Source organism: Fusarium solani, assembly GCF_023522795.1.
Source record: "Fusarium solani strain SB1 chromosome Unknown bctg00000000, whole genome shotgun sequence".
Lineage (NCBI taxonomy): Eukaryota > Fungi > Ascomycota > Sordariomycetes > Hypocreales > Nectriaceae > Fusarium > Fusarium solani.
This window is the reverse complement of record NW_027072157.1, coordinates 6,038,439-6,055,648: the sequence shown is the minus strand read 5'-3', so window position 1 is coordinate 6,055,648 and position 17,210 is coordinate 6,038,439. Positions and strand designations below refer to the sequence as shown.

The 17,210-nt window shown below is 54.1% G+C and overlaps 3 protein-coding genes across 3 annotated transcripts; 1 reads left to right on the top strand and 2 right to left on the bottom strand.

Annotated features, from left to right (window-relative positions):
- Positions 1 to 705: 705 nt before the first annotated feature.
- Positions 706 to 1,062, top strand: MRS44_001930 (uncharacterized protein; the record flags this gene model as incomplete). Its single annotated transcript, XM_065623879.1, has 1 exon — positions 706 to 1,062. One exon carries the CDS (start codon positions 706 to 708, stop codon positions 1,060 to 1,062), a length of 357 nt encoding a protein of 118 aa, XP_065480293.1.
- Positions 1,063 to 3,903: 2,841 nt separating this feature from the next.
- MRS44_001929 (uncharacterized protein) lies at positions 3,904 to 5,720 on the bottom strand (the record flags this gene model as incomplete). The annotated part of the gene is made up of 3 exons (XM_065623878.1): positions 3,904 to 5,109; positions 5,187 to 5,245; positions 5,351 to 5,720. The coding sequence occupies 3 exons, from the start codon at positions 5,718 to 5,720 to the stop codon at positions 3,904 to 3,906; spliced, it is 1,635 nt and encodes a 544-aa protein (XP_065480292.1).
- Positions 5,721 to 8,309: 2,589 nt separating this feature from the next.
- MRS44_001928 (uncharacterized protein) lies at positions 8,310 to 9,939 on the bottom strand (the record flags this gene model as incomplete). Its single annotated transcript, XM_065623877.1, has 3 exons — positions 8,310 to 8,780; positions 8,851 to 8,962; positions 9,629 to 9,939. The coding sequence occupies 3 exons, from the start codon at positions 9,937 to 9,939 to the stop codon at positions 8,310 to 8,312; spliced, it is 894 nt and encodes a 297-aa protein (XP_065480291.1).
- Positions 9,940 to 17,210: the final 7,271 nt, after the last annotated feature.

The following is a 17,210-nucleotide window of genomic DNA, read 5'->3' as shown; positions in this document are numbered from 1 at the left end:
ATCCATGATTGGTTTCCATTCTTGAGTGATGAACAAGGATCCAGGCATGGGAGACTCAGTAATGGCGCCATCAATCTGGTGGCCAGCGGTCCTCTGTACAGGAGCAGCCAGGAGCAGGCTTGGCCTTCTGGGTGGGAGTAGTCTCTGGCAAGTCGTCCCAGGATACAATCAGGGTGTCGTCAGCTCCAATGACCTTGGGCGTCTCAAGGGCGGGAGTTCGGTTGGCACTTTGCCGAGATCAGTCACGTCTGGAGTGTTGAGAAGAGTATTGAGACCAGGCGTTCCACGAATATTGGTATGGTTGACCATAGTGAGTCCGTCGTGAGAGCCGAATAGCAGAGTGTTCTCCCCGCGGGGAGCTCTGGGGTCTGGAATCCCGTGCGGTCCTTAACCGCGCTGAAGCCGGTGATATTAGGAGTTTGCAGCAGAGTATTAACGAGTGTCGCCAATGTTTGTGTACTCAGCAGGAGTAAAGCCGATTTGAGGGGAACGGAATCTCCGAGTGTTGTCCCCTGGGGGGAGCTTTGGGGTGTGGAAGCTGGGCGTCGCGGAGACATGAGGAGTAGAGTGTTGACACCGGGAGTTCCGCGTCTGAGAGCCTTTCGTCCACAAGGCTGTTCTTAGGAGCCGTCTGGGCGTCTTTGGCGACGTGAACGGGGCGACTCAGGTTGGATCCGTCTTGATCGGTTTCGCGCCTCCAAGGCCATGAACCGAGCTGTTCCAAAACCGTTGGCGGAGCGTCCCGAAAGACCCACGTCGACCCTCCCCATGGCCTCTGAAGGCGACTCCAGATCGCCCGTGTGCAAGGGCGATGCCATCGGAGTCGAGACCAGCAGGGAGCTTGAGTCTGCCCATGTCGCCGTTCATGAGGCGGTACGACCGGACGAATCCCTACCTACAACCATGGATGTCATGGTCGTAAACGGGCCCGGCGCTGTATTCGCGAATGGGCCAAGGACGCACCGGGGCCCTTACAAGACTCGACAGAGATGGACGACGGTCCAACAGAGGCCGAAACTGAGGAGCTCCTTCTTGCCCATGACCTCTTCCGGAAATCCCTGAGCTGCTCGGAACTCCCCCTCGCAGCCGCCCACTCCCTTCTTACCGCGCCAGACGGGCGCGTTCCTCTAAGAGGAGAACATGTCGAGACGTCTATTGTGCGGGCTTCGTCTGATTCGATATTCTTTCCAGAGTGGTGGACGACTCCAGAGCTTTTCTCAGAGTGGTCGAGGGCATCGGGGCTAAGAATGTGCGTCGAGTTGGCATCCTTGGTAGACAATAGACAATTTGAAAACAGCTATTTGTGATGTTATATATCGTGCATTAGCGACCAAACTCCAGTATGGCTTCAAGGTAGTTGTTGATTATCTTTCGACGCTGGATGTTTTACAGAGGCGGCGTCGTTCAAGATACCAGGACAACAAACCGCCTCTCCTATAGAGATATGGATTGACAACGACCAGAGAGATGCCAAGACAAGCCTTGAAGACTCAATAGAAGATTAGGTCCGGGGCCTATGAACACAGAGATGACTAATGTTTGGCCGTACAAGTAACCTCGTGCCGTGCCGTCCTCGGCACTCACAGACTCTCGATGCGCATCATTAACCAGTATTTCGAAAGTACCCCATGTCGCTCTTTTATTCTAGGTCCTTGAAACCTCAAACAGGGCTGAAAGACTTGAAGACAGAGATGGAACAAATGTCCTCACTCTGTGTCTTAGACGTAATGCCAAAATCGGATCAAGTAGTGCACGTCATTTCCAGCGGCAGTCTCACATGTGCTTCCTCAGTCTTAGATCATCACTGGATGAATGACGAATAAGCCTTTGACAATAAGGCTTGCGTCCAAGTCATTGTCTCTACGATGTGTCAATCGAGTAAACAGGTGGGGCAAGATAACTCTATGTACTCGAACATTTGAGAGCAAGTGGTGGTATGCCCGTGGAAAGGAAACTCATGTATTGCGGTTATATGGTATGAGATCTACATGTGATCGACAATACCCGTTAAGCTTAACACAGAGTGATCAAGTCCTGCCCAAGCATAGTCATGATCAACAGTATCCTAGCCTTATACATCTGTCTGCATACACTACATAGCATACCCGAGTATACACGACAGGCACAGCCAACTTCAACTCGTCCCGTCTATATAAACCAGAAGTATACACAATAGTCTGTCAAAGGTGCACAGGGTCCACCTAGTCCTGTCCCGCGTCAACCCCGCGACTTGGTCAAACGGGGGCCTATCCTCGCTGTACAACTCGTCCTGGCACAGCGACAGGTGACACATATAGAAGCTTCACTCTCCATCAATCAGTCTATCCAAGAGCAAGACGCGTAAGATACTCCTCAGTCGTGTATGCATACTGAAAACAACAGAATACGAGAGACACCACCCCCACCGAGGACTGTCAACAACTCCGAGACAGCATTGGCCTCCCTCTTTCTTCCCCGAATGCATCCTCCCGTTTGTACTTCCAACCACCACCACGGGCGACGACATATTCAGATCTGTCAAGGCTAAAACCAGCCCGGCTCATCCTTCCATTAAACAAAGTGCTGGTGCCACACACACACTATGCAAGCAGCCTTTTGTGTGTTGTGGTTTCATGTCCAATGGCTCGTCCCTTTCATGTCGGTCTTCAAACGCGGTGGCGTCTACTCTCCGACGCGTATGTTACCCGTACGCGGGGAGGGGAAGGCCAAGCCTCTATCGTCATGGTTTACGTTCTTCAGCCCTGAAAGGTTCACGTCGTGTTGGATTGGATGTTGGTGAGGCGACGCCCGCTCAGCGAGGAGTCGCATCATATCGTATCGCGGCGTCAGGCAGTGCGACGCTCTAAACCCTTCTGCCTCGCTTGGATCAACCGTCTCTGGCTTTTCAAGGGTGATGGCTTCACTGCATCCTGTCAGCGGAAAAAAGGTGGTCTGATCGACGAAACGTTCTTTGTCGATCGAAACATTCAGTAAACACCATTGAGCAACATGACCAACACCAAGGAACAGCTTGTTTGTTCAACGTTTTTATTCTTTTACTTCATTGCTCCTCGACTCCTCTTCAGGGTCCGAGGGCTTCTCCTACACCCTCCACCAAGCCATTAGAGAGGCACAGACACATTCCTCTTCGATACACATGATTGTACAAACCCCCCCTGTGTCATGTCATGCTCGTCTCTGGCTTCCCCTCTTTGTCCTGTTTTGCCCAACCTGCCAGAGATGCTCATCCAATCATCCATCCCTGGCCAGGTCCATTATCTGCATTTGCCATCCATTGTCGACGGATAACTCAACTGTTTGTCTCTTTGTGTCTGCATCTGAACCTGTATGTCGTGCATGGTGTGTGTACCATGCACCCTTCAAGAGGGTGAAATCAACCAAACCAAAGAAAGTAGTACAAACTCCAGGGACAGGCTCATATCGCTCTGTCCCTTTTTCGCCTCCCTCCCTCCTGATCTAAGCTTTTTGACTTTTTCAACTGCAAAACAAATGTTCCTGGCAACGCCCCTCCAATCCAGTCCCTTCCCGTCCATCCATCCATTTATGTACAGGTCTAGAGTAGACAATAACCAATAATAACTAATGTGCACACGTCTGTCTGCTCTGCTCAGCGCAGTACAGAACGCGAGGGGTTTGCGAGTTGCCGTCGTGGCTATACAGGGAATCATCCCAAAAAGAAAAAAGGAGTGACATGAGTCGGGGTATCTCCGCAAGTAAAGAAGAGCAGAAAGAAAAAAGGAACAAGAGAGAAATAGAAATGCCCAGCAAACCCCATGATAGCTGGCCGTGTCGTTCCATGACTTCTAGTTTTGTCTAGTCGTCATCGCATCAAGGTCGTGAATAGGTATTATCGTTGGTCTTCGAGTTTCGCATCGCATCGCATCGCCTCATCAGGCGAATCCATTACTTTCGGAGTCCGACCTTGCCGGCCAGATTCTTCCAGAATCGTGCTCCCTTGCGCTCTTCGCTGTGCGTCCGTAGCATCACTTCGTCTCGTTGCATGGGTCCTACAATGTCCTCGTCGCCTCGCGCCGGGAACTTGCCATCTGCGTCAACCAGTCGTGGAATTGCACTGGGAAGTCCGTCCTCGAGCCGTCGCCACTGCATTCCCGCAAAGACGTCGTCCGTGGGAGGTCGTCCGAGGAGGGCAGCTCCGCCGCTGCTGGCTCGTGCCCGTCCGCGACCACGGCTTCGGCTTCGGTCGGAACTTGTCGATGAAGGTGCCGAGCTGGTAGCTTCCACAATCTGCTCCATGAGATTGTCGTGCATTGTCCTCCATCGCTTCTCGAGGTCCGCCCACTTGGCCTCGGTCAATGCGTAGATCTTGCTCGTCTCGCCGTAATTCTCGCCCGTTCGGACCAGGTGCTTGGTGTAGTTACATCGGGCCAGATCCCAGTCGTGGCGCAATTGCCGGAGCGCTTCGAGGTTCACGGCATCGGGCTGGTACGGTTGCGGCGTGATGGTAAAGTTGGCGTGTCCCAGACGGTCCGACCACTCATCGTGCTCTTGCAGAATCGATGGGAGAGGAAGCGGCAGCTCGGGGCTGTTGGGGCAGTGTCGGAACGAAGAGACAGACGGCTTGGTGCTCAATGACGGTCGAGGGAAGTGTGTCGAAGGCGGCAGCGGTGAGGGCATGTCGACAGTTGCCGAGTGAGGCGCAACGGTGGGTGACTGAAGAGGCGACTCGGGCGGGGGTCCACTGAGAGGGCTTGTCATAAGAGGAGGAAGCAGAGGAGTAGTAGCCAGGCCACGCTCTCGCTCCAAACTCGACCGCTCCTTGTGGGCTTGCGCCTTCTCAATGTCGATGGGCGCAGGCAGGGTGGTTGGCAGGTTGACGCTCTCGGTGCTTCCATAATATGACACTGCAGGTGTAGGCAGGCCAGTGTTTTCCGGCATACGGTCCTGGCCAGGTCGGCTCGGGGCAGACATGGACGACGAACGACTCGAAGGGCCTCCAGATAGCACGACACTCTCCAGGCTAAGCTCAGTGCTGGGAGAGAGCATAGGGTTGCCCCGCGCGCGGCTGTTGGATCTCCATCGTGACATGCTAGGGAGTCGCGAGCCGATGCGTGACGAGAGACCAGCAAAAGGAGAGTCGGTACCCGACCTCTTTCGAGAGGGAGCTTCGGGGGGACGTCACCGTCACTCAGGAAACCCATGTCGTAGTCGATGTCGTAGTCGCTCACAAGGTTGCCGTTGAACATTAGATCTTCGGAACTATCTCGGTGCTCACAGGGCTCGTCGCCTAAACGGGAAAGCATTAGGTCAGTAACTCCAAGGGCACCAGTAGGGAAGCAGGAAAAAGGTCGAGGACGGTTCCTAACGACCTAACCAAAAGGACGGGACATACAGAGGCAGCTGTAGAGACCAAAGTGATCCTCGAGATCAGGGCTGTCATCCTCATGTTCGGGTTCCAAAGGCTCCTCCTGCACATCGGGCAATAGTCGCATGGGCGCCTTGGGGTGGACGGACTGGGTGGGAGAAACAGGACTCTCGTTCAGTTGAGGAGGAAGGTCGAGAGAGGAAGCCGAGCTCGACATTCGAAAGTGACCCTTGGGAGAGAAAGTCGGAGTGACGGGAGAGGCGACATCGGACGAAGACGAGTTTGTTGTGTAGTAGACGTAAGAGAGGTCGCATTCAGCGTTGACTTGTTGGATATCCCACTTGCGGCGCTCTTGGACCAGCTGCGGGAGGATCAGCGGCTTGAGATTGGGCGACATGATGTCGGCCGGGGACGGTCGAAGCCGTAGATGTCGGAAAGGACGTGAAAGCGAACGACTATTTTGGTTGGGATGTACAGTATGGTGTTGGTGAAAAAGGGTATGTAAAAAGAGGAGGAGGAGGAGTACTAGTAGTAAAGAGGGATGCCTCGGAGGTGGATGTGGGTGTGGATGTGGATGGCGGTGGTGGCACAGCAGCTGGGTACGTAGGTACGGAGGTACTTCAAGAACAAGGACTGCAGTGGCGGCGGATCCGGGGGCCGGGGGGACTCTTTCCTCTAAGACCGGGGTGGGATTGCAGGCAGGTGGGATGGTGGAAGTACTGGAAGGTGGGTGGGCAGGGCAGGAGCAGGAGCGAGCACGGGCGGGTCCCCTCAGTCTCTGCACTCTCTGGTCCTGTAAGCCTAGGTGGGTACAGTCCACGAGGCGACGGCTTCCCGACCGGTGGGTTTTTTTTTAGTGGGCTGTGTCCGGTGCCAACCTGGGCGTAGTACTGTAGCTGGTGCGGTGCTGACACTTGTTTTTTTTTCTTGTTGATGTTTGGTAGCGAGCCCGCACTGAAAAAAACAAAGTCCGGTCGTCGGGTGAATCGCTGGTTGCTTTTTCTAATGCCTTGAGTCAACTGTTGGTTGGTCGTGGTTGGCTCCGTTTGCTTAGCGCTCGTGAGGCGGGTGTGACTCGTAACAAGCGACAGGACAGAGAGACAAGTCGACAAACGGATGGTTCCTCTGGGTGAGGAGGTGCAGGATTTCCTTGTCCGATGAGAGGCCGTTGAAGAAGAGGGAGAGAACTAGCCGGACACGACACGACGGTTATATCAAAAGCGGGAAACCAGGTCATGCATGGGTGATGGCTCTCTCGGGCGTCTGGGCGGCGGCTGGGCTGGGTAGGTAGGTTGGCGTTGGCTGGGGTGCGCCAGACAGCAGCACGGTGTCCGTACAGGACAGGGCCGAAGTAACTTGAATGGATGATGGGAGACGAAGCGCTCGGTCGTCCACGTGTTGAGCCGTCGGTTGGGCGTGAGTACATGGGCCTGCTGCTGTTGCTGCGCTGCTGCTGCTGCTACTACTGTACCGCGGCTGTAGGTGTATGTGATGTGATATCGTCGTTGTACTTTATGTATGTATGAAGTACGTATGTACTGTCCGTTGTTGGATCATCCAATGCTGTGTGGTGAACTTGACATGACCGGTGAGAAGAGACTCCTGGTGCTTGTGCATTCTCTACAAAGTATCTGCCATGTGCTTTTTGCTGTCCCTGAACCTGCGCGCGTTGATTTGCGGCTTGACTGGCGGTGATGGATTTGTCAAATGTCGATGCTGCGTGCAGCAGACAGTATAAGCAGCGCCGTTATACCAGTCTGGGACAGGGATGAAGGATTGGGTGACTTGTCCGGGGGGACACGCGGGGAGGAGCCCTCAGTCGAGGCTGGCTCGCCTGAGACGCCGTGTCTCTGTGGCCTTGCCTTGTCGCGGCTACTGTCGACTCCTGCTTCACGACTCGGTGAAGGGGGAGTCTGTGACGTGTTGATGGGGGTAAAGGGGACATGTGGATGGGGAGATGGGCGAGGGGATCATAGGACTGGCAATTGATTCAACTGGGTTCTGACGGCCAGAGCAGCTTCCAGTGGACGCCCACAGGGCACAGTGGGTTCCGGCAGGGCTCTTCCAGCGCTCAGTCGGGTGGGGCGCGGCATTCTCTGTGGACTCTGCAGGCTCTGCAGTGGGGGACTGGAGGCTGGCCAGCTCGTCCGGAAGACAGAGAGATGTCGTTCCGGAGAAGCCCTGCCCTTACCACGACAAGCCCGCTGCTAGCTCTCAAGAGGCTGGACGTTTGGAGAAGAGACATGGAGTCGGGAGAGACAGGGCGTGCAAGGGGGCAATCCTTGCGTTATCCGTGGCTCTAGTTCCTGAGTCTTGGGCGTTGTCCCTGGGCTGATCGACACGACAACAGACTACATACATACAGCTTCGAGGCCATGACACTATGTGCATGTATATCCGCGCAGACGAAACAAACACACAATGAGACGAGTGGCTGCAGCTATTCGCTGTTTGAAGGAGGGGGGCCATGCTCAAACATCCTGGAGGCCATGAGTGTGAACAAGCACATGCGCCGAGAGAACCAGCGGGAGGAGGACCCTGAAGATAGGGACTCCGAGCATAAGCGACGTTTTGCGAAGGGATGAATTGGTAATTGAGAATCTATCATCATTGGCGAACAAGTCAACTGACTTTACCGAGCCATTGGGTCTCAATTGTGATGCTCCCTTTGTTGTTCGGTGCTCGATTGAATTCATCATAGCCCTCTGAGACAATCTTTGATATCGATCCGTGGGATGGACGCCACAAAAGGCAAGATCAGTTTGGCTTCTGGCAGCTCCTTCCTTCACATGGCAACAAGCTCCCCCTCCGATCCATTTCCATTGGACGCAAAGATCGTCGGTAGCTCAACTTTCTTCTTTTTTTCCTCTTCCTTTCTTTTTCCTGTTCATCCCGCCCTTTGTCCTCTTGACGCCTTCATCCTTCATTGATTTCTCATCATGCCCCCCGCTGCTGCTTTGTGTTGTCATTGATCCCACCAGAGATGCTATGCAATCCTCTTGACCTCTTGCCATCTCCTCATCCCATCTTCCCACTTGTCGTCCCACATTGGGCCGAGCCCCAGCTTTCCAGCGAGTCTCTCCCTGTCAACCAGGGCTTCCCACAGCCTGGGCCGACCAGGGCCCAGAGAAGCCGCGCCGACAAGGGTGCAGGAGCTTGGGAAGCGCCAGCAGGGGGTACGTAGCCCTGTCTTCGGCCATCTTCTGGCACCGCCTCTCCGGGTCGGCGCACCCAGAGAACCAGAGAGGAGTCCAGTCTCGATTCTACCCTCGCCGTTTCCGCTTCCAACGGGCCTCGAAGCCCATCCTTGTCCCCGGAATCCCATGGATCCATGAATCGGGGACTTGCGACGGTACTCACCGTCTCTCACTGTCCCTTTCGCCTCGCCGCCGTTTTTCTTCTTCGATGTCGGTTCTGGACGCCCGACGCTTGTGCCATTGTGGAAGGACTGCGCGTGCTCTCGGGGCAGACATCATGGAGCCTAGCGGAACTTCAACTCCCCGTCGCGTCAAAGGTGCCGACAGTACTTTTTTTCCCGCTCCGACAATCAGACTTTTACCCGTCTTGCCGCCACCAATGAACTCAATCACAGGAACAGGAAACGGTCGACCGAAGCCGCTGACGGCACAGGTCTTCTCCCTACAGCGTCCAAAGCAACCCTGTGTTTCTTCCAAGGCACAGTCACACAAACTGTCAATTTTAAACCATCCAAAACTGCAGCATTACGTCGTTATCTTGGGCTTGCCGCCAGAATGAGGAAACAACGTCGATCCCTTCCCCGGTGAGCCTGGACGCTGGAGTCTTTCCAGCATGACAACTGGGCCTCTCCCGTGTCCCCGTCCTTGCGATCCAGCCGTTGTCTTCTCCAAACTCCTGATGTGTCTACCCGTTCGTCTTTGTTCTGGTCGCTTCTACGAAGCCCACTTCTATCCGTCCTGTTGAACCGCAATCCACTTCGTCATCACGGGATGCCTGCTGGTTGTCGAGGCGGCTACATCCGACACAGCCAGAGGTTGTTTCTTTTTTCTCAGTGAAGAGTCAATTGACTCAAAAATTTCACTGATTCGCCCGTGCCCCTCTTGCAAAACACTTGTCCACTCACCGGCTTGCTCTCCCCTTGAACTGGATCTGAGATGGCTGGACACTTCTGTGCAAATCCCCAGACGCAGGGAGATGAAACCGTTGCGTTGGGTCCTACTGGGATGTTTCTCCTGAGACCCAGAACTGAGCCTCCCATGTTTCTTCTTCTTCAACACCGCTCTTTACATCCCAACCTTTCTGTTGTCTTGCTTCAGCGAGTCTCACGTCGCATGCTCCCCGGAGCGGGCAGACTCGTGGCCAACGGGGCGCTCTACCCATCGTGGCCTAGCGGCCGCAGCCCGAGCCTTCCCAGTGGAAGGGAAGTGATGCTGAGGCGTCGTGCCGGGGTCCATAGAAGAACCTGGAAGGCTACTAAAGACAGGGCGGGTCTGCGTGGCTTTGAAGCCCAGCACTGAGAGGTTGCTCAAGGGCCCGCTGAGAAGACGCCAAATCGCGCCGGCGCAGTGGAAGCGACCGCCGTGGTCCAGCGCTCCGGGAGACAAGAGTGATGAAAAGCTTAACCCTCCTTTGCTCATTTTACTGTCTCCAGTCTGCTTGGTGTCGATCTACCGGGATCTTGCTCAGTCGACGTCTCATCGGACAAGCATCGAGATCCGATGTGATGATCGGATGGAGACCAAGCGACGAACATGTCGGGGAGAGTCTTCGGAGAAATGACCAAACGTGCCAGCCCTCGACCACCAACCCCGTTGGCAAGATTACCGGATTTTGCTCATCGCGAGACTCATTGACGGAAGGGACCGACTTGCCATTCTAGCCCACGTCTCGAGACCGCTTGCACAACCGAAAAGCATGTACGTACCGCCAGAGGACCCTCTCGTCGCGCGGTGTATCCTCTAGCCATCCCCCAGCGGCCACGATGGCCCTGGTCTCGGAGGTTGAAGGCCCTACCGCATTAGCTTGACCACGGTACCTGGGCCGACACTGTCAAGAAGGCGGCGACGAATGTTCTCTCCCTCCCAGTCGGTGCCCGCGGAAGCTGGCAGCCGTTCCGCTCTCGCGCTTGCATTCGGTTGTCGTTGTCGTTGCAGTCGGTTGGATCTCGCTGGGCTCTAACTATGTGTGGTAGGTCGCACATGTTTCCGGCTGCCCTCCTCTGGCACAACTTTCATAAGCATGGATAATGTACATGGGTCTGGAGAAATCGCTTTGACACACGACGGCGTCCAAGACTCTTGGACTGCATCACCTAGTGTTGATAGCGAATTACGACATGATGAAGCACCGTTGAGCGCGACGGCTACACCTTACTGATCCGGACTGGCGCTGGAATCAACAAACTCTCTTTTAAGGGAGATTGGCCGACCGGCGCTATCTCCTCCGTCTTGAACCCGGTTGACAGTCGGACAACTTGCACAATTATCGGAGGGCCGATTTGAGTTTACACTTGGCGAGTCGTTTAGCTGTCACGCACATGAGCACCATGTGGCAGACAACGTCGACGAAGGTCACTCTTGGACGAGGAGAGGGCGAGACTGTACAATGCTCCGAGACTAGGTGAAGAACCCTTCGAGTCGTGTGATTTTATTCTCTGGTTCCGGTCTCGGGGTTCAATCTCGGCTTCCATTGTTCTTCCGTGGCGTTGTGTCATTGCTGGACTTTCCGAGACGCTCTCCTTGTAGGAGCTGCATGCAGGGAGGCTATTGGACAATGGGGGAAGCTTCGCATTGCACCCTTCGAGACATTGCCAACCCCTTGTTTTCTTCCCATGGACTCGACAATACAGCGTCGCAGCATTCAATGAAGGCTTGGACAAAGTTAAACCCTTACCCGACCCCCCTTCAGCCATTAACAATCCGGCGCTATGAAGTTAATGGAAGCGAGCGGTTTCTTCCTCTTGGGAACAAAGCTGCGTCAACCTTTCTTCTGCCTTCTCCTCTTCACCTTTGTCCGAAGTCTCCATCCTCTGTCGGCGATTGGCTGGTTGTTCCCGCCTAGGCCCCTTGCAGATCCCTACCGTCTTTGCTAGCCCAGCCCGCCTCGTTGTTGACCCGCAACCTTTGATGCCTGGGCAAGAAGGAATTGGTGCCTCGGTCGCAAGGCAGCATTCAGGTTCGGACCCTTGTCATCTGCAGGTGGTGTCCTCCCACCATGATGACGATCCATCTACAAACAAGGAAACAAGCTTGATGGGAGTTCAAACGGCTCTCAGGAGCGCAAGAGGAACCACTTTTCATCAATGCCGCTCTCATCAGATGCCGTCATCATTGTCGCAACATGCTGGCATTGCCAAAATTGGAATTATCATGAGGAAACTGCGGCTATGGGTTCGGTCAAAGCGTCATGGCTCAGGATGGCCGGCGTAAGCGGTGCTCAATCTGTTTGAAGCCGGATCCCCGTTGTAGGCGTGATTCAACTCGTTTTCGACTCAGAGTTGGGCCGGGCCGCAATGGCATGCTCACCACGCGGCATACGGTGCCGTATCCAGCCTTGTTGCAACCACATGAGCTTATTCAGCTCTTATGAGCTGCATCCTCTATATCGGGGATAATTGTCAAGCTCCCGGTGTCTTCAGTGCTCGCCATGATGACGAGACTGTGATCGAAATGACGGCTCAGAATCCCAAATCGGTCATATCTGCGCCGTTATACCTACTCAATCTTGTCTGTCGCTTACGACAAGGTTCGGCCAAATGGGCGACTATTGGAGCTTGATGACTGAGCCAATGTCGGGAGCGAGACGCGGGCCGGCAGCCGCAGATGTTCCAATGCAGGTCCAACGGCTGCGGCCGCAATCTCATACATTGAATGTCAGCAAGCACCTACCACGAAGGGTCTTGTCTCGGCAGTCATTCTCTGCCATTGAGACGATGATACCAATCCAGAGAAGGATCGTCCAGGTGCAGATAACTCAACAATCCGTCGTCATCAACTCATTGGGGTCGTCTTCAAAAACGTTGACGATGCAACCGTTTCTCAAGACTGCCACACAAACCAAAGCTTCGGGTCCCAAGCCTCCGAGATCTCGCCCAGAAATCTGTTCCTGGTGGCGATAGGGCGGCTCCGCATAACGATTGGGCAATGGCTCTCCAATGTCCAGTATGGTTACATCGGCGTTGAGTTCGTCAGAGGGCTGGAGCCCGCGATGTCACCCGAGGAGGGCACACTCGGAAGCTTAAAGGGAGAAATGCCGTTTAGAGCCTCCAAACTGCTGGGAGAGGTGCATGAGCCTCATGAAAATGTTGACAACAGGTTGACGTTTTAGTCAAGCCCGTGTTGACCAGAGCCAATCGAGACTGGAAGAGCCGTTAGAGCCCTGAAAATCTTTCAGGATCTTACCAAATCGGTTCACTTGATCCAGCTCGTCAGAGGCACGTCACAATTGATATCGGAAGGCTGGAACACTTTCCCCGAAGAGTTGAGGGAGCCACAGTTGCATTGCGCTTTGACAGTATACACTGTTCAGCCAGCCATTGAAGCTCATTAAGGGTCCGTCTTCTCAGACACGCAACTCGATGGATAAGTTCTCATCTGCAGAACTTGAGCAGCTTGGTCCAAATTGGATTCAACTCTACGGTGATTGGGTCAAGTAATCGGTGGCTGGAGCTCTCAAGTTCGGACTGAGACTGGAAGCAGGGCGTGGTGCTGACCAAGAGCCAAGAGCGTTGACCAACAATTCCCACTTGCATCTCCACCAGGCTGACGAAAAATTCGATCAGAATTTTCCGGTGATCCTGTGGGAAGTCTGGATCCTGATGCTGGACTTGGGCTGGGTCTGGGTCTGGGCAGCCTTCTCTACGCGCGATGAGAGATTCTGACAAGGGATCCACGTCTTGGGAGTCGCTTTTCGCTGTCCGAGAGTGCTCCGAGTCTCTCCGCGAGATGCGCGCTGGATCAGCGGAGAAATCGCCATGATATGCCGGGAATCTGCGATTCCATCGTGGGGAAGAGGAAGAGGGGGGAATCGTCCGATCTGGGCGCTCCAGGAAGGGAGCTCCTTGTCTCGGGCTGCAGCTCTCGTGAGAAATTGATCAGTCTCGACAACGGCTGTAAGACGGGTATTTCCATATTGCTTTATATTGCTCTCGTGAGAGTTCGTTCGATGGTGGCAACCGGACGAACAGTTCTCAGCCGAACCCTCAAAGACGCGTATCCTGTGTCGCTAGTTGATGGTGTCTCAACCTGCACACACAAAGTTCCCAACATGGAAACCCACACAATTGGACTCTCTTGCACATGCCAGTGAGTTTTTCTTGCTGGCAGTCTTGGCCATTGGCCCACCGTCTGTCCAAAAGAGGTCTAACAGAAGAAGGGCGAAAGCTTGGTGTGGTGTTCCTGACGATCGCGAGCCAGGGTTTGCTGGTCACTGTGCCACACAGCCGCTTTTGGGGCTGAGTTGAGATGGGCTGAAGCAGGTGGCCTCTGCAAGAGCAAGAGCTCTGCTCAGTACATGGCATGCGCTGCAGTGCGGTGCAATGCACATGTCTCTGCACCGTAGATGCCTACCCGAGCAGGACTCTTTTCGTGGCAGTCAGATGGATGCCGGCTTGTTCCTCGGCTTCAAGGATGAGCTTGGTAATCGAGTTGAGTTGCAAGCGCCAACTCCACCAGGTTCCATCCAGTATGACTGTTTTGAACGCCGACCATCGGGTCTTGGAGTTGGCTGTGGCTTTGTCAGGCACCGGGCCTCAATGGCTGGCTCAGGCACCCGAAGAGTTGAGTGGTTGCATTGGTCCTGGGGCTAGAACAGGGCTTGGTTGCGGAACCGAGGCCGGCGAGAGACGACGATAGCCCCGAGTCGACGATGGTCCTTTTGGAGGCTGTTTTCTCATACTCCACTGAGGGTCTAAAACGTGACTCTCGGCATTCGGAGGATCAATTGATTCGGCACTTGTTTGAGGTGCCCAGCCATCACCAGTCTTTCCAGAGAGCTGTTGTGATGTTTGGTGAAGCTGGTGCAATTATCTCGACATGTCGTTTATTCATCGGCCGAGTGGCCATATCGATCTATCCTAATGGTATGTTTGACCATCAGCATGAAACAAATCATTTCGCGGTAAGACCCTATACAGGCCGGACCCTACCCTCTGCGCCGTAGGTGCATCCTGTGCTAGGTACAAGGCATACAGACGCACATGTTGTCTCTGCGGGCCAGCCGGGGAAACTGAGGACTCTGGGGCGGCAGCAAAGTCTCACGACCATAGCGACTCAAACTGTCGGCTTGGCTCAGGGTTCCTGACTCCTGCGTCGGCCTCACAAGAGATCCCTGTGACGCTTCAGAGTAAGAGCAGGCGAGCAAGTGCCCCCTGCGAGTTCGTCCTGTTCACCGCTGCGCATTCAATCAATTCCCTTGCCTTTCGTCTGGCTATCTTCTCCCTTGTTAGTCATGAGAGGGACTGGCCCTGGCGGAAGCTATCCACGTCCATAGAGGGCCCCGGCTAGTGGCCTGCGCCGTGTGGCGGGCTCTCATTCGTCAGAAGCCTGACGCCCAAGGCTGCTGCACATGAGAAGCTCTGGGGACAGGCTGAAGATTGGAGAGTCTCAATTGATCACTCCTCTCAAGATTGAGCGTGGGGGAGCCGAGTGCTGAGAGACGGCCACGATATGCCATTACGTCCGGGGGAGATGATGTGAGGCGACCCCGTGACCCAAGGATTGCGCCTTGAGGCCGGGACGTGAGATAGTCCATGGGCAGGGCCTCACCGGTGTACCTGCGATGCGAGCCAATTTTCCCTGCGTCTTCGGGCGTCAAAGGCAAGGCCATGCATGAGGCGAATACAATGGCACGCTGCGTACGTGGAAGCGCCTGGTTGAAGTGTTGCGACGAACGCCCAGCGGTTCCCCTCTGCCTTGCCTTGTATCTTCTGCTCTTGGTCAGCTGAGGCATCCTTGATGAACTGGATGTGCAGAAATGCCGCGACGACAGCAATGTGGCGAGGGATACTGATCCGAGTCGCGCCACGGCCGCGTCAGGGGGACTTGTATGGTGAACTACAACGTGTCTATATGCCTCAAAGTCTGCTGTGTTGTTCTTGCGAGATATGGCGGTTTGCATTTGTGGCATGCGGTGGAAGCGGTGAGGCTGGGAGATTCTTGCCGTGGTGTTTCGATTGAATGAGGGAGTTTCTGACCTTGATGGCGTTATAGTCGTTGTCTATCGTATGTGAGACTATGCGTCCCGGTATGTAGGTAGTTGTGAATACAACCTTGTTGCGCGTGTAGGTGGTGGCTGTGGTTCTTGGCTTGCTTCGGGACAAAGGTGATTGTGCATCTGGGCGATGTGCCGAGGATAGTTTGGATGACTAGACGTTATGGATATGTTCCTTGCTATTAGTAATTGCTGGTGAGTTGATGGGAGGGGTCAAACCCGAGTGAGGCTGTTCGCGATGATGTGTGATGCGTGAGTCTAGGGTAGCTCAAACGTGTTGGCAAAGGTTGCGACAACTGTTGATGAAGGTCGATCCGGTCGTGTTCTTGCGATGTTTTTGAGAAGTTTCTTAATAAATAATTCTATGGCAGTAGTGAGGCTGAACTGTTTCGCTCGTTGCTTGTGAATCATCGTGTTGTCGTCCATCTTGTGAGTGTGGTTGTGTTGCGAGTCCCTCCATGCCAAAGCCTGGTGTTCACCAAGGTCGAGAATTAGGGCCTCTCTAACGATGCTACGCTCATCAATTTAAACAGACGCATGGTTCTGTAGATGCCCAAGATGCTGGGTGAAGTGATCTGCAGTCAGTTTCATCATGCCTTGGTGTTTCTGCGTCAGGGATGTGAGCCTGTTATGAGTGAGAGGAAGACCTTGATGAAACAGCAGCGACATAAACGACGAAAGGTTTGACCAATTAGCCAGAGAAAGCTACATATCAAAGAGGTCTGCGCTCTAATGCATATCAACGGCTTGGGCACAAGCACATGCCCAGACCCGAGTCTTTTGCGAGAGTGTCTGCCCTGGGTTGGCCGTAACAACTGGTCTCTCATATGATGATAGTTAGATAAGCAGCCGGGATATGAACTTATAAACTAGGGAGCGACATCTGACTCCTTGTCTCATTTGACTTGTATCGTCATGGGTGTTTCTTCTGGATCAAGTGGGATTTGACAGACCGTGGCTTCCAGGTTCGTGCTAAGACACTGACTTGTCTAACCTGGCAGGTCTGGTGTAACTACGTATACATGTCTGAGCATCAGTCTTAAACTGGAATGTCTTGACTTGAGACATGGGGTTTACTGTCGATGTTACTCTCCTCGTCACCTTGGATATCTTGAGCGACCGGTCTGGTCTGAGTGAAACCTGCGGGAGGGATAAGACAGCATACGATAAGACTGACCGTGAAGACTGCCCAAGCGGTGAAGAAAGCAAGTTATATCATCTGAACAGCCACCGCGACCATGTCTCAATGCCCAAATGTCACTCCTCCGGATCCTGTGGTCCGATCCATCGGCGAACGGCCCCACCCTCCCGGAGGCAGCATCCGGAGGATCTACGACAGGGTACTGGACGAGAGAGAGCCTCAAACGAAACTGGGCAAAAAGTCTGTCAAAAACAGGAAATAACGACTCTACGGGTTCTTCCGTCTACGCGGCTGGCTGAGCGTTGGACTTCTGCACTAGACGCAACGCCGTTGCATGAGAGGCGGGTGGTGACGACCACCCGCGCGGCTTTGCTTGTGAAAATCCCTGGTTTAGTGGATGATTTGAGGGGAACACAGCCTGTGTCTTGTCATTTTCAGGCTTGGGATATGATGTCTTTTTGATTCCTTGTTGGATCGATCGCTTTTCAGCTGATATTCTCATGACGTCACGACTTGGTGTCGGATCGTACACGAGGGCGATTGACGTAGGCGGCGGGG